The 15,888-nt window shown below is 46.5% G+C and overlaps 1 protein-coding gene across 1 annotated transcript in view; it reads left to right on the top strand.

Annotated features, from left to right (window-relative positions):
• The window catches only part of LOC122550361 (protein scribble homolog), a 114,912-nt gene that overhangs the window by 40,689 nt on the left and 58,335 nt on the right, over positions 1-15,888 (top strand). Inside the window, exons 13-14 of the mRNA XM_043691091.1 lie at positions 9,637-9,641; positions 13,905-14,012. Of these exons, the coding sequence (XP_043547026.1) occupies positions 9,637-9,641; positions 13,905-14,012 (113 nt within the window). The remainder of the gene's footprint in view (positions 1-9,636; positions 9,642-13,904; positions 14,013-15,888) is intronic.

The following is a 15,888-nucleotide window of genomic DNA, read 5'->3' as shown; positions in this document are numbered from 1 at the left end:
ACACTCCCCCATCCCTACGGTAACTGACCAGTCCCTGTTGTCACTTGGCTACAGGTTCTCCACTGCCATGACCTGGGCCTTCTAACCTGCCTGAATGGGCTTTTTCTCCCAGGCCGGACTAGGGGCTGTGGGAATGCAGTCTTTGAGACAGTGGGACACAAGGTCACAAGTAAGGTCAAAGGTGAGCTCTGAGTACATTGTCCAAAGGGGTCATGGGAGCAGGTTCCAAATAACTTTCAAAAGGGAATTGGAGAGATTGTTGAAGAGGGAAATGTTTGCAGAGACCTGTGTATTGAGAGAGCGTGAGCTGGGGACTGAGTCTAATTGGGTAGCCAGTCCCACTGTCAAGTGTGTATTGCTGGAAGAGCACAGCAGGTCAGACAGCATGTGGGGAAGAGGAGATGCTGATGAAGGCCTTATGCCCGAAACATCAATTCTCTGCTCCCTGGATGCTGCCTGACCTGCTGTGCTTTTCCGGCACCACACACTCGACTTTGATCTCCAGCATCTGCAGTCCTCACTTTCTCCTAGCCAGTTCCACTGGCCTGCTGTACTGAATGTTGCCACTAAAGAGTACAGGCGTTAGCTGAATCCAGGAGTGGTGTATTTCCGCACTAGTGTGCCCTGCTATCGCTATCGACTCCTTTACATAATCCTGCACTTAGTCATGAGCCTGTCATTGCAGCTCTGTATGAGTGCTTCAATTGAAATAAGGCTGTTCATGTGGTACTGTTGGCTCAGTTGTCACATTGCTATTTGCATTCAAGAAAGGTGATTGTACTCCAGGAGGATGTGTTTGTGTTTAACCTGCTGAATTGGGAAGTTTCTTTGTACTGTAATCCGTGAGAACATGGAGTACTGGGAAAAGCCCCCAGTCAGTGCCCCCCTCCCCCCCGCTATGATTGGGAAAGCTGGTCACCTCTCTCACTTGCAGCTGGATCCCACACTGATCTGTTCTTTCACAGTTTCTGCTTCTCTCCTTTAAAATCAGATGAAAATGTTCAGACTAAAGGTTTGGTGTTTGCTGTTTGACCTGTTCTCTGGGCTCTCAAATTCTTCAACTTGAGAAATAATGGGACCCCTAATGTTTGTTTCCCTTCAGCTCCCTGTCATCCTTTGGTCATGTCTCTGTCAGCCCCTCTCACTGCTGAGCTACACCCTGCTGCTCAACTGTGCTTTTGTCTTTCAGTGCTGGCTGCTTCTGTCTCTCCACACTGTGTCCAGGCAGCAGTGCTGGTCTGTGCAGGAGTGTGAACTCTCGGCTTCAGTGTGCTGTGTGGTATAGCAGGGTGGTTCTCGGGGATGTGGAGGCAAGTGCCAATATGGAGGGGCTGAGTATGGGCAGTGGGAGGCATGGAGACAGAGCAGGACTAAGGCCTTTAATGAACAGGGGAGGGGCTGTGTGCATGGGCAGTGGTGAGGGATCGGTTTGTGTGGTCACTGAGCACTGTCAGCTGTGTCGAGTTTCACAAGGTTAGGGCTGGGAGGGTGTGGTCTCTGAAGGAGGGCAGAGGAGGGTACTGTGAGGGGAGGAGAGCGTGTGGACATGTTGGTCCTCAGCAGTTGTGAGCCATGGGGAAATCCGTCCGTTACTGAGCAGCTGGTGTGTCATGATAGAGATCCATTATGATTGTCAGGCCCCATGTCTCCGTTGGTGAGTGTTACTTCAGGCAGAGCCAAGTCATCCCTCCAGTTGACCACATCCGTGTATTCCCGTCCAGCTGGGGTTTGTACAGGAGTGGGCAGGCTCCATTCAGTGTGGCTGTGGCTGCAGCTGAGCCTGGCCTTAGCAGAGCAATAACATTCACATTGTTCAACATTGAATCGATGGGAATCGCCAACTTTCAGTTCTGAGATTCTGAGCATCCAGTGAAGGAGGTGGGGAAGCTGTCCATTATACCCCAGGCCTTGTCGTCACACTGAACTCGATTGCAGGTTAAAGGCTGCTGGTTTGGCTGAATGATCCTAGTGAAGGGTTATCTGTCGATTTGGAATTGATGAGAATTCCAAGCTGAGTGTAAGGTTAATCTTTATAAAGCCTCTTTGTGTCCAGTGGCCATTATTGTGTCCTGACTTGACCAGAATGCCTTGCACTTGGTGAACAGTAGCTGGGTAATTGGACCTCAGCCAGTTCGCTGTGACTTCATTCTGTAGAATGGTCACTGGACCTGAAACGTTAACTCTTTTTTTTTCTCCACAGATGCTGCCAGACCTGCTGAGTTTTTCCAGTAATTTCAGTTTTTGTTTCTCTGTGTCTTTGTTTGGGGTCTGACCCATGGCCCTCTGCCAAAGGAGAAGACAGGTCAATTCCTTATCTTTGCACTTCCTGCCTCAAATTATCTTCAAACTTGGGCTAAGAATTTGCGAGCCCAGGGTTGTGTTGAGTCTGTCGTCCTGTCTGTATCTGTATCTGTATCTGTATCTGTACTTGCCTGGTGTCTGTCTGCCTGGTGCGATCCTCGACACTGCATCCAGGGGCTGTGTTTTGACTGGGTTGATGCTGTGCTCCACTAATCCGCATGCCTCTGCTGATTCCTATCCTAACAGGGGGTCTCCTTTGATCAAGTCAATAATCTGCTGATCGAGCCTGCTCGAATTGAGGAGGAAGAGGTCTGTACTGTTCCCTTTCTATATCAGCTCTACACATGCATGCCCAGTGTGTAATGTGATGGGGTTTACTCCTTAAAGGCTTGGGGAGAGTGAGGTCCCCTGCTGTAAGGAGACTGCATGCAGCGTGACATGTCACTGTAGTGGAAGGTCTGTGCTGGTAGAGATCATGTTTTTATTGAGGTGGTAAGTACTGAAGGAGAGTGCATTGTAACAAGCTGGACCTGTACATTTCATCAAAAGATGCTGACACGTTCCCTGTTCTAAATGCTCTGATCTTGTTCAATTCTGTTCTTCCTCTTGTTCCTCTTCCCACTCCCCCACTGAATTCAGCAGCAACACAATCTCTGTTACTGCGCTGTATTCATCAACATTGAATCCTGACTGTGATTTGTCAGAACAGGATTTCACCTCGACTGTGAAATGAGTTCATGTTCTATCAGCTGTTCACTTGAATAATCTTAGATGTTTGGTTCAGGAGGTTTTCACGGGTGCTGACGGGTTGGGGAGAAGGTTGTTACTTGTAATTGGGGAGGGAAAGTTATTTCAGTAAACCATAGCCTAACATCACGAGGACATTCTTCCATTTCCTGATGAAGGGCTTATGCCCGAAACATTGGCTCTCCTGCTCCTCGGATGCTGTCTGACCTGCTGTGCTTTTCCAGTGCCACACTGTTTGACACTGATCTCCAGCATCTGCCATCCTCACTTTCCCCTATTCTTCCATTACAGTCCAACATCCCAAGCACTTCGTCTCCTTACTCAATGCAAACTGGTCAACTGTGCCTTAATTCAGGCATGACTTTCCCTCCACTTGAAGGTCAGGAGTGGGATGTTCACTGAAGCTTATGCAATGTTCAGCACCGGCTATGACTCTGAGACTGAAGTATTCCATGTTCAAATGCAGCAAGTCCGCGATGGTATCCAGGCTTTGGCTGACGTGTTACTTCAGTGCAGGGCAATATGCAGCTCCAGCAAGAAGCAGCGAAACATTGCCTCTCAATGTTCTAGGGTGTGAGCATCACTGAAACCGACAGAAAGCAGAGGGTCAGGATAAATGGGTCCTTCTCTGGGTGGTGAGCTGTACCTAGTGAAGTGCCACAGGGTTCAGCGCTCAGATCTCCACGATATTGATATAAATGATCTGCAGGCAGGGACAGAGTGTAACAGAACAACATTCATGGACACCATGAAAATCAATGGGGAACTAGGCAGTGATGAGGAGATAGAGTTTACAGGAGGATACTGATAGGCTAGGAGAATTGGCCAAAATCTGGCAGATGGAATTTAAGGTGGAGAAATGCGAGGTTTTCCATTTGGCCAGAAAAATAAAAGGGCAATTTATTATTTAAATGAGAAGCGGATTCAAACTGTATTTATGCAGAGGGATCTGGGCGTCCTTGTGCAAGTGGGTATGCAGGTGTAGCATAGGATAAAGGCAAATGGAATCTTGGCATTTAATGCTAAAAGACCGGATTGGAAGTGTAAGGAAATGTGGTTACAATGAGATAAGGCTTTGGTGAGACCACACCTGGAATATTGTGTCCAGTTGTGGTGTCCTTACTTGAGGAAGGATGTGTGGCACTGGAAGCTGTTCAGAGGAGGGTCACCACATTGATTCCGGGGATGAAAGGGCTGGTGCACAAGGAGCAGCTGAACACCTCAGACTTATACTCACTGGAGTTCAGAAGACTGAGGAAGGATCTGACTGAGGTATTTAAAATGCTAAGATTGATAAGATGGACTTGGAAAGTTGGTCCCCCCTTGTGTGGGACTGATTTGAACAAAAGGGCATAGATATGGAGTGAGAGGAAGCCAGTTCAACATAATGATGAGAAACCTCTTCTCTGAGGGTGTGAATTTATGGAACTGACTGCCGCAGTGTGCTGTGGGGTAGAATCGATCAACAGATTCAAGAAAGAAATCACGGTTTCTGGCGAATCCTGGGATAAAGGACTAGGGGGTGCAGGCAGGCGAGTGGAGTGGAGACTAGAATAAGATCCGGCAAGGAATGTTAAATGGGCAAGCAGGCTCAAAGGGCCTACTCCCACTCCTAATTCCTATGTTTCTATGACCTTTCCAATAGCAGCATCCTGGAAGTGAACCTTGATCAGAAACTCACCTGGACTAGTCATATGAATAGTGTGGCTACAACAGCAGGTCAGTGACCAGGAATTCACCACCTGTCCATCATCCACAAGGCATAGGTCAGGAGTGTGATCAAACACTCCCCACTTGTCTGGATGGGTGCAGCTCCAACAACACTCAAAGCTTGACACCATCCAGTCATTATGCCAAAATTCCCCAAGCTGGTGCAGACATAGTGAACTGAATACTGTAACAACTGTCACCCTGTGGTCATCCAGGTGAAAGCAACCACTTGATTGTCTCCTCTCGCACCATCTCCAACAGTGACTCCCCATAGCACTGACTTGACTCTGTGGCAGCAGACAGTACCATCTCCAAGTGACTCCCCTCACCGCTGGCTCTGTGGTAGGAGACAGTGCCATCTCCAACAGTGACTCCCCTCACCGCTGGCTCTGAGGCAGGAGACAGTACCATCTCCCAACAGTGACTCCCCATAGCACTGACTCAGTGGCAGGAGACAGTACCATCTCCAAGATATGCTGCAGTGTCTCCCCAAGCTTCCTTCAACAGTACCTTCCGATCCTGTAACTTTTCCTGCGTGTCAGGACAGGGGCAGCTAGTACATGGGAACGTCACCACCTGCAGGGTGACCTCCAAATCTCACACCATGCTGCATTTTCTTTATCTGTGTTGGATTAGCATCAAAAAAGGGTCTTTCTACCCGTCTCTGCTTCTCATGGTAAATCAAAAGCTTGTATTTAATTCATTCATTTTGTGAACACAGGATGCCTCCATAATTTACAGGCAGTTAACTGTTATAAGCTAGACCCTGTTGGATCTGGGATACAGATTCTGTCTGAAGTAATGTCTACTGACCACAATGCTCAGTTTGAGTGGTATAAGTTTGCTGTAATCCTGGTGTACATTGAGAATATATTCACCTTTACATGCCAGTGTAAGAATGTTAGCCCTTTTGTTCCCAATGTTTATGTGGGATATAATTCCCCTGGGACTGGACAGTTGGTTTGTGACATAGAGTGCTGTTAACAGCACTGACTGAGGTGACCATGAAGGACAGTCCTTCTCCACCTCTCCGCTCCCCTGAGGCATAATGATCCTTGGGTTAAACATCACATTGTCTCTCTCAAATGTGAGAGCAGCCCAATGCTCTGGTGGGACTGTAACTCCCTTTGACTCGAATATGTGTAAATACATTGCCCACTGTATATGAGGATATCTCTGCTATTAGTAATGTAAATGAGACCCCCACCCCACCCCCGTGATGTCTGTGTCAGGGAGGCCCCGACTTCTCTCCCTTGCTATTGCACAAGGAATGCACTCTCAGATACAACACAGCACAGAAAAGGCCCATCGGCCCATTGAGTGTGAGTCAGTTTAAAAGGATCACAATTATTTGAATCCATTTTGAATAGTCTCGTATGCCTTTGCATCATAAGTGCACTCATAGATACTATTTGAATTTTGAGGGTTTCTGCCTCTCCCACCCTTACGGGCAGAGAATTCCAGACATTCCACCACAACCCCCTGTCTGAAAAAATGTACCCTCACATCTCCTGTAAACACACTGCCCCCGTCTTTAAATCTTTGACCCAGTTATTGATCAAGAGCAAAGTTTCTTGCTATCAACCCTTTCTGTGCCCATCAATTTTATCCATCTCAACCAAGTCCCCTGTCAGTCTCCTCTGCTCCCTGGAAAACAATCCCAGTCTGGCAATCTCTCCAGCCCAGGCCACATCCTGGGAAATCTCCTGAGCACCCTCTCCTGTGCACGCACATCCCTCCCATGATGTGAATTCCAGAACTGCACACCGTACTCTCACTGTGGCCTAACCAATGTTTTAGACAGTTCCAGCATCACCTCCCTGCTCTTCAACTCTGTGCCTCGGATAATAAAGGCAACTATCCCATAGGCCTCCCTCCCTTTACCCACCTGCCCTGATACCTTAAGGGACCAGTGCACATACACAGTGATCCTCAGGGATTCCCAGGGTCCTACAGTCCATCCTGTATTCTCTCGCCCAAGTGCATCACCTCACTTTTATCTGGATTGAAATCCATTTGCCACTGCTCAGCCTATCTTAATGTATTCATCTGTGGGCTGAAGGTGTTGCTGACTAGGCCATTGTTTATTTGGGTTACCTGCGTGGCTATGGGTCTGGAGTCACATGTAGGCCAGAATGGGTAAGGATCCTTCCCTAAAGGACATTAGTGAACCAGACAGGTTTTCCAGTCATCGACAGGGATTCACAGTCATCATTCCAGATCTTTAAGGAAATGAATTGAAATTCCCCCACCTGCCTTGGTAGGATTGGAACCTGTGTTGCTGTGTTGAGTCCTCGGTAGCTGCCATCAGCCTCCCTTTTGCTCTTTACCCAATGCTGGGTATCCTATGATATGTTGGTCCCACCCTTTCTCTTTATTGGAACATGGAACGTTACAGCGCAGTACAGGGCCTTCAGCCCTCGATGTTGCACAGGTCTGTGAAAATAATTTGAAGTCCATCTAGCCTACACTGATCTATTATTATCCATATATGTGTCCAATACCCATTTAAATGCCCTTAATGCGGCGAGTCTACTACTGTTGCAGGCAGGCCGTTCCATGCCCCTACTACTCTCCAAGTAAAGAAGCTACCCCTTATATCCGTCCTAAATCTATCACTCTTCAATTTAAGGCTATGTCTCCTCGTGCTAGCCATCACCTTCTGAGGGAAAAGGCTCTCCCTGTCCACCCTATCTAACCCTCTGATTATCTTATACGTCTCGAATAAATTACCTCTCAACCTGATTCTCTCCAACAAAGACAGCCTCAGTTCCCTCAGCCTTTCCTCGTAAGACCTTCCTTCCATGCCAGGCAACATCCTAGTAAATCTCTTCTGAACCCTTTCCAAAGCTCCCACATCCTTCCTATTATGCAGTGACCAGAACTGTATGCAGTACTCCAGGTGTGGCCTTACCAGTGTCTTGTACAGCTGAAGCATGGCCTCGTGGCTCCGAAGCTCAACCCCCTACCAATAAACACCAACACACCATATGCCTTCTTAACAACCCTATGAACCTGGGTGGCAACTTTCAGGGATTTATGTACCTGATCTCTGAGATCTCACTGTTCATCTACACTGCCAAGAATTTTACCATTAGCCCAGTACCTGCATTCCCGTGACTACTTCCAAAGTGAACTATATCACACTTTTCCACATTAAACTCCATTTGCCACTTCTTAGCCCAGCTCTGCAGCTTAGCTATGTCCCCCTGTAACCCACAACATCTGTCGGCACTATCCACAACTCTGCCTACCTTAATGTCATCCACAAATTTACTGACCCATCCATCTACTCCCACCTCCAGATCATTTATAAAAATGACAAACAGCAGTGACCCCTAAACCGATCCTTGAAGCCCACCACTGATAACTGAGCTCCAGGATGAACATTTCCCATCAGCCACCACCCTCTGTCTTCTTTCAGCTAGCCAACTTCTGATCCAAACCACTAAATTACCTTCAATTCCGAAACTCCTTATTTTGTTCAATAGCATATCATGTGGAACCTTATCAAACGCCTTACTGAAATCCATATCCACCACATCAATTGCTTTACCTTCACCCACCTGTTTTGTCACCTTCTTGAAGAACTCAAAAAGGTTAGTGAGACACGATCTACCCTTCACAAAACCGTGTTGACTATCCCTAATCAAATTATTCCTTTCCAGATGATTATAAATCCTATCTCTTATAATCTTGTACAACACCTTACCCACAACCGAAGTGAGGCTCATTGGCCTATAATTTCCAGGGCTGTCCCGACTTTCCTTCCTAAACAAGGGAACAACATTTGCTATCCTCCAGTCTTCTGGCACTACTCCTTTTGACAATGATGACATAAAGATCAAAGCCAAAGGCTCTGCAATCTTCTCCCTGACCTCCCAGAGAATCCGAGGATAAATCCCATCCGGCCCACGAGTCTTATCCATTTCCAGATCTTCCAAAATTGCTAAAACCTCCTCTTTGTCAACCTCAATCCCATCTAATCTAGTAGCCTGTATCTCTGTATTCTCACTAACATTGGCCTCATCAATACTGATGAAAATTATTCATTAAGACCTTCCCTATGTCCTCAGATTCCACACACAGCTTTCCACTATTGTCTTTGGCCCTAATCTTACTCTAGTCGTTCTTTTATTCCTGATATATCTGTAGAAGGCCTTAGGGTTTGCCCTGATCCATGTGAAGTCATATGATGTGCAGGGTGTTCTAGCGAGGTGGATAAAGAACTGGTTGAGCAACAGGAGACAGAGAGTAGTAGTTGAAGGAAGTTTCTCAAAATGGAGAAAGGTGACCAGTGGTGTCCCACAGGGATCAGTATTAGGGCCACTGTTGTTTGTGATAGACATCAATGATCTGGAAGAGGGCATTGTTGGTATGATCAGCAAGTTTGTAGATGACACGAAGATTGGTGGAGTAGCAGAAAGCATAGGGGACTGTCAGAGAATACAGGAGGATATAGATAGACTGGAGAGTTGGGCAGAGAAGTGGCAGATGGAGCTCAATCCAGGCAAATGTGAGGTGATGTATTTTGGGAAGTTAATTCTAGAGCGAATTATACAATGAACGGAAGAGCCTTGGGAAAAGTTGATGGGCAGAGAGATCTGGGAGTGCAGGTCCATTGTACCCTGAAGGTGGCTGCACAGGTGGATAGAGTGGTCAAGAACGCATATAGTATGCTTGCCTTTATTGGACGGGGTATTGAGTATAAGAGCTGGCAAGTCATGTTAAAATTGTACAAGACTTTGGTTATGCTGCATTTAAAATACTGTGTACAGTTCTGGTCGCCACATTACCAAAAGGATGTGGACGCTTTGGAGAAGGTGCAGAGAAGGTTTACGTGGATGTTGCCTGGTATGGAAGGTGCTAGCTATGAAGAGAGGTTGAGTAGGTTAGGATTGTTTTCATTAGAAAAAAGAAGATTGAGGGGGAGACCTGATTGAGGTTTACAAAATCATGAAGGGTATAGACAGGGTGGATAGAGACAAGCTTTTTCCCAGGGGGAAGGATTCAATAACGAGAGGTCATACTTTCAAGGTGAGAGGTGGAAAGTTTAAGGGGGATACACGCAGTAAGTACCTCACACAGAGGGTGGTGGGTGTCTGGAACACGTTGTCAGCAGAGGTGATAGAGGCAGGCACGGTCGATTCATTTAAGATGTGTCTGGACAGATGCATGAGAAGGTGAGGAGCAGAGGGTTACGGATGCTTAGGAATTGGGTTTAGACAGTGGACTTGGGTCAGCTCGGGCTTGGAGGGCCAAACGGCCCCTTCCTGAGCCAACAACTTCTCATGTCCCCTCCTGACTCTTCTTAGCCCTCTCTTTAGTTCTTTTCTGGTTAATTTATAACTCTCCAGCCCCATAACTCTCACGCCTCATCCTCACAAATGCCGTCTTCTTCCTCTTGACAAGAGCTTCAAGTTCTTTAGTAAACTATGGCTCCCCCTCTGAACAACTACCTCCCTGCCTGATTAGTATATACTTATCAAGGACACGCAGTAGCTGTTCCTTGAATAAACTCCACATTTCAATTGTGCCCATCCCCTGCAGTTTCCTTCCCCATCCTATGCCTCCTAAATTTTGCCTAATCGCATCATAATTGTGTAAAATTCTAAAACGTGGTGTTGGTTGTCATGCACTTTAAGCACTGTTTCTAAAGTATGGTTTTTCTATAACCTGGGGTTGTACATGAAAGCAACCATCATGTTATAGAAGAGCTGATTATAATGTTTGTGTAAGAGTGTGATTAACTCAGGTAGAGCTGTTGGCATTGAAAAGCAAAGGGACAAACAAAGGAGCAAGATGAGACCGTACAGTCCTTCAGGCTAGTTCTGCCATTCAGCCTGGAATGCCCTCCCTAACTGCATTGTGGGTGTGCTTGCACCAAATAGTTCAGAAGGCAGAGCAGTTAGAGGTGGTCAGTATGTGAATACTTCTCGTGGATTGATAGAGGAGAAGGACATTGTAACCAGGGATGCTGAAATTCTCGAACATGTTCACATTAATAAGTAGGAAGTCATAGAGTCATTCAGCAGGAAATAGACCCTTCAGTCCAACTCATCTGTGCCAACGAGACATCCTAAGCTGATCTAGTGCTGAGTTGGAGGTGCCAATGTTGGACTGGGGTGTACAAAGTTAAAAATCACACTACACCAGGTTATAGTCCAACAGGTTTATTTGGAAGCACTAGCAAACACATCGAGTTAGACCCCATCTTCCACCCACTGAGAAAAAGAACAAAAAATGACATCAACCCAAAGAAATCCAAACATATAAATAGAAAGCAGGAATTGTAAACAATGCTTTGACCGGAGGCCCACTGAAGATGTTACCTAGTAGGGTGACAAAATGTCTGGAAATGAATCCTCCAGCTCAACGAGAAAACCAACATTCCTAATCCAGTCCCATTTACCAACACCCGACCCCTATCCCTCCAAACCCTCCCTATTCATATACCCATCCAGATGCCTTTTAAATGTTGCAATTGTACCAGCCTCCACCACTTCCTCTGGCAGCTCATTCCATACACGTACCACCCTCTGTGTGAAAAAGTTGCCCCGTAGGTCTCTTTTATATCTTTCCCCTCTCACCCTAAACCTATGCCCTGTAGTTCTAGACTCCCCGACCCCAGGGAAAAGACCTTGTCTATTTATCCTATCTATGCCCCTCATAATTCTGTAAACCTCTATAAGGTCACCCCTTAGCCTCCGACGCTCCAGGGAAAACAGCCCCAGCCTGTTCAGCCTCTCCCTATAGCTCAAATCCTCCAACCCTGGCAACATCCTTGTAAATCTTTTCTGAACCCTTTCAAGTTTCACAACATCTTTCTGATAGGAAGGAGACCAGAATTGCACATAATATTCCAACAATGGCCTAACCAATGTCCTGTACAGCTGCAACATGACTGAATATTGGTGTAGTTTGCACTCCCCCAGTTTAACAGTCCAACCAGAGAAGGGATTATACTGGACCTGGTTTTGGGAAAGGTGAGCTTAGCCAGGTGAGTGAAGTTTCAGTGGGGGAGCATTTTGGGAGTAATGACCATAATACTGTGTATTTTAATATACTCATGAATAGGGGTAACAGTCCTTGGATGAATGGCTCTTAAAATTCTGCCCCATCCAAGTCCCTAGTACAAAGTGTGTCCCAGTTATTATAGTGGAAGTTAGCATCACCCACCACAACAACCCTGCTGTTTTTATATCTTTCCAAAATCTGTCTCCATATTCTCTCCTCTATACCCCACTGGCTGTAGGGAGGCCTGTAGTTGTGATTTTACCTTTCCTATTCCTGAGGTGCCTCCTTGATGTGTGCTCCCTCAATACAGCTGTGAGACAATCCTTCACCATTAATACAACATCCCCCACCCCTTTAACATCCCCTTCTATCACACCTGAAACATCTCAATCCTGGGACATTCAGCTGCCAGTCCTATCCCTCTTTCAGACAAGTCTCCATAATCACAATAATGTGACAGCTCCAGTATTAACCAGAGCTCTAAGTTTACCAACCTTGCTTATTATACTTCTCACATTGAATCACATGTATTTCCGACCACCTCCCCACTCCCTCAGCAGTGTTTCCCTGCCTGGCCTCATTCTTAGTCATGTTTGCCTTCATTTCTACTTCGCCCTCAATTGACTGGTACGTTACAAGTTTATACAAGAGCAGGGAGGAACTGCTGGGGCTGGAGAAGACTCTGGTAAGACTCCATTTGGAATATTGTGAAATATAGTTTTGGACCCTGTATCAAAGGAAAGATATGCTGGTGTTGGAGAGGGTCCAGAGGAGGTTTACAAGAATGATCCCGGGGATGAAGGGCTTGTCATATGACGAGCGGTTGAGGACTCTGGGTCTGAACTCAATCGAGTTTAGAAAGATGAGGGGAATCTGATTAAACTTAGAGAATACCGAGGGGCCTGGATAGAGTGAACACGGAAGATGTGTTCATCTTCACAGCGTGGGGGGGGGGAGTGACTCTCTAGAGGCCAAGTCATTGAGGGTATTTAAGACAGAGATGGATAGGATCTTGTTTGGTAAGAGGATCAAGGGTTACAGAGAAAAGCCTGGAGAATGGGACTGAGAAACATGTCAGCCATGATTGAACAGTGGAGCAGACTTGATGGACTGAATGGCCTAATTCTGCTCCTGTAATGGTGGGCCAAAGGACCTGTATCGATGCTGAATGTCTCTGTGACTCTCATAAATGCCAGCCAGCGACATCCACATCCCCTGCACAGAGTTTAAATCTTTGACTCAGGTTTCACTGAGTTTGATGGTAATGGCAGAGGAGGAACACCAGACCATGAGTGTACAGGTTGAAGTTGAATACCATTCTGCTGCTGCTGCTGTTGCTTCCCTAGCCCTCCTGGATTTGTTCCGTATCTATCCAGCTAGAGAGCCACACCACACAATGATCATATCCTCAGTGTGAATGAGAACTTACAAATAAGGGTAACGAGTAGGGCCATTTGAGCCCAGGTCTGCTCTACCACGTCCTAACATCATCATTGATTTGATTGGCCTGAACTCCAATATTCCATATGTATTCCATGTTAACTAAGGTTCTATTCAAGTACTTGGGAAATATTCTCACCTTGCCCTGCACCTCTGAACATTTATGTCCTCCTTTGTTCCTAACAGCTCCCACACTTGCTATCTACTTACTCTTACACATTAGTGCAGGATTTAGAGCTGTTGTTCTCTAATTCTCCTCTTGATCGTTTGAAATCTCTTCACTTCCTCTCTTAACTCATTGTATTTGAACCTGTGTTCTCTTGATGAATTGACTGACAAGCATCATATACCCTTCCTTTGTGTTTTATCATATTCTCTCCCTCCCTGATCACCCAAGGAGCTGTAGGTCTGACTTCTTCACCTTTCCTCCTTGTTGGAATAGACACAGCCTGTATCTGAATCATCTCCTCAAAGATCACCCGTTGTTCATTACAGTTCGATCTGCCATCTCTGGTTCCATTTTATTCTGCCTTGATTCCCCCTCTGCCTTCACATTCCACTTTACCCTCTTTTAATTTAACAGCTCAGTTTGTTTCCTGTTATTCTGTTACTAATCCAAACTTTGTACAGTGATCAGTCTTACCCCATTTCTCCCCCTCAAACCCGTGTCTCCTTGACCCACCTCACTCCCCAACACCAGCTCCAGCAAAGCCTCCATTCCAGTTGGACTGATCAAGGAGGTTCTCCTGAAATTACCATCAGAAATTACTGCCCCTCTTCAGCCTGAAATACATTCAGCTCGTGGACTGTAGCAGTTGAAGAAGGCAACTCATCACCTGCAACCAGGAATAGTCAGCAAATGTTGGCCCAATCAGTTATACCCACGTTTTGTGAATTAACAAGGGTGATGAGAGAACCATCACAAGGGATCAACTATTTACCATAAGTTGATCTGTCCATGACCGTTTTGATTGGAGTAGCCAGTGCACACCCTTGTGGAAATGCATTCAGGGCGGTCTCCTTGATGCTGTTAAGCATTGAGACAGTGAACCTGAAGAGGTTAGATTTTTAGATTAGATTCCCTACAGTGTGGAAACAGGCCCTTTGGCCCAACAAATCCACACCGACCTTCCGAAGAGCAACCCACCCAGATCCATTCCCCTACATTCACCCCTGACTAATGCACCTACAGCAATTTAGCATGGCCAATTCACCTCAGCTGCACATCTTTGGATTCTGGGAGGAAATGTAGTGGTTCTGTTCGCCGAGCTGGGAATTTGTGTTGCAGATGTTTCGTCCCCTGTCTAGGTGACATCCTCAGTGCTTGGGAGCCTCCTGTGAAGCGCTTCTGTGATGTTTCTTCCGGCATTTATAGTGGTTTGTCTCTGCCAATTCCGGTTGTCAGTTCCAGCTGTCCGCTGTAGTGGCCGGTATATTGCGTCCAGCTCGATGTGTTTATTGATAGAATCTGTGGATGAGTGCCATGCCTCTAGGAATTCCCTGGCTGTTCTCTGTTTGGCTTGTCCTATAATAGTAGTGTTGTCCCAGTCGAACTCATGTTGCTTGTCATCTGAGTGTGTGGCTACTAAGGATAGCTGGCTGTGTCGTTTCGTGGCTAGTTGTGGTGGGGCCTGGAACACATTACCAGCAGAGGTGGTGGGGGTGGGAATGATAGTGTCATTTAAGATGTGTCTAGATAGACACATGAATGGGCAGGGAGCAGAGGGATACAGATCCTTAGAAACCAGGCGACAGGTTTAGATCGAGGACCTGGATCGGCGCAGGCTTGGAGGGCCGAAGGGCCTGTTCCTGTGCTGTGATGTTCTTTGTTCATCCAAGTCATTTATGAAAACCACAAAGACCATCCATCTGTATTGTAAGTCTTTAGGATTGTGATGAATCTTGGAAATTCTCTACCCCAGAGGGCTGTAGAAGCTTTAGTCATGAGCATTGTCAAGACCGAGATCAATAGATTTCTGGAGATGAATGACATCGCGAACATATGAGGATTATGCAGAGAAATGGCCGTCAGGCAGGTGGTCAGCCCTTATTGAATTGAATGGCCGGGGAGGCTTAGCGGGCTGAATGGCCACCACCTGTTCCTGTGGCCTTTACTGCTCTCCGAGTTCACTGCTGCTTTCCTGGGGAAGAAGGTTTGCTCTTTTGCTCAGCTCACAGCAGTATGATGAGTTTTTATATTAGATTCCCTACAGTGTGGAAACAGGCCCTTCGGCCCAACCAGTCCACACCGACCCTCCGAAGAGTAACCCACCCAGACCCATTTCCCTCTGACTAATGCACCTAACACCATGGGCAATTTAGTATGGCCAATTCACCTGACCTGCACATCTTTGGACTGTGGGAGGAAACTGGGAGAATGTCCAAACTCCACACAGTCACCCAAGGCAGGAATTGAACCTGGGACACTGGTGCTGTGAGGCAGCAGTGCTAACCACTGAGCCACTGTGCTGCCGTTACCTCTACAGACCTGTTACTATATACAGCAGCATTTCAAACCTTCCCATATTCCTGTAACTGTAGGGTTCTCCCCTGATTTTCATCAATCCTCCCTCCCTATTCCATAATATTGTTAATCAATAAAACTCTCCATCCGCTCAAAAGACCTAGTATCACTTGCAATATTTAACCCCTGATCATGAGCAATTTACAACC

The sequence above is a fragment of the Chiloscyllium plagiosum genome, chromosome 5, assembly GCF_004010195.1.
Source record: "Chiloscyllium plagiosum isolate BGI_BamShark_2017 chromosome 5, ASM401019v2, whole genome shotgun sequence".
NCBI lineage: Eukaryota > Metazoa > Chordata > Chondrichthyes > Orectolobiformes > Hemiscylliidae > Chiloscyllium > Chiloscyllium plagiosum.
Note: the sequence above shows the minus strand (reverse complement) of the source record. Positions and strands in the feature narration are given on the sequence as shown.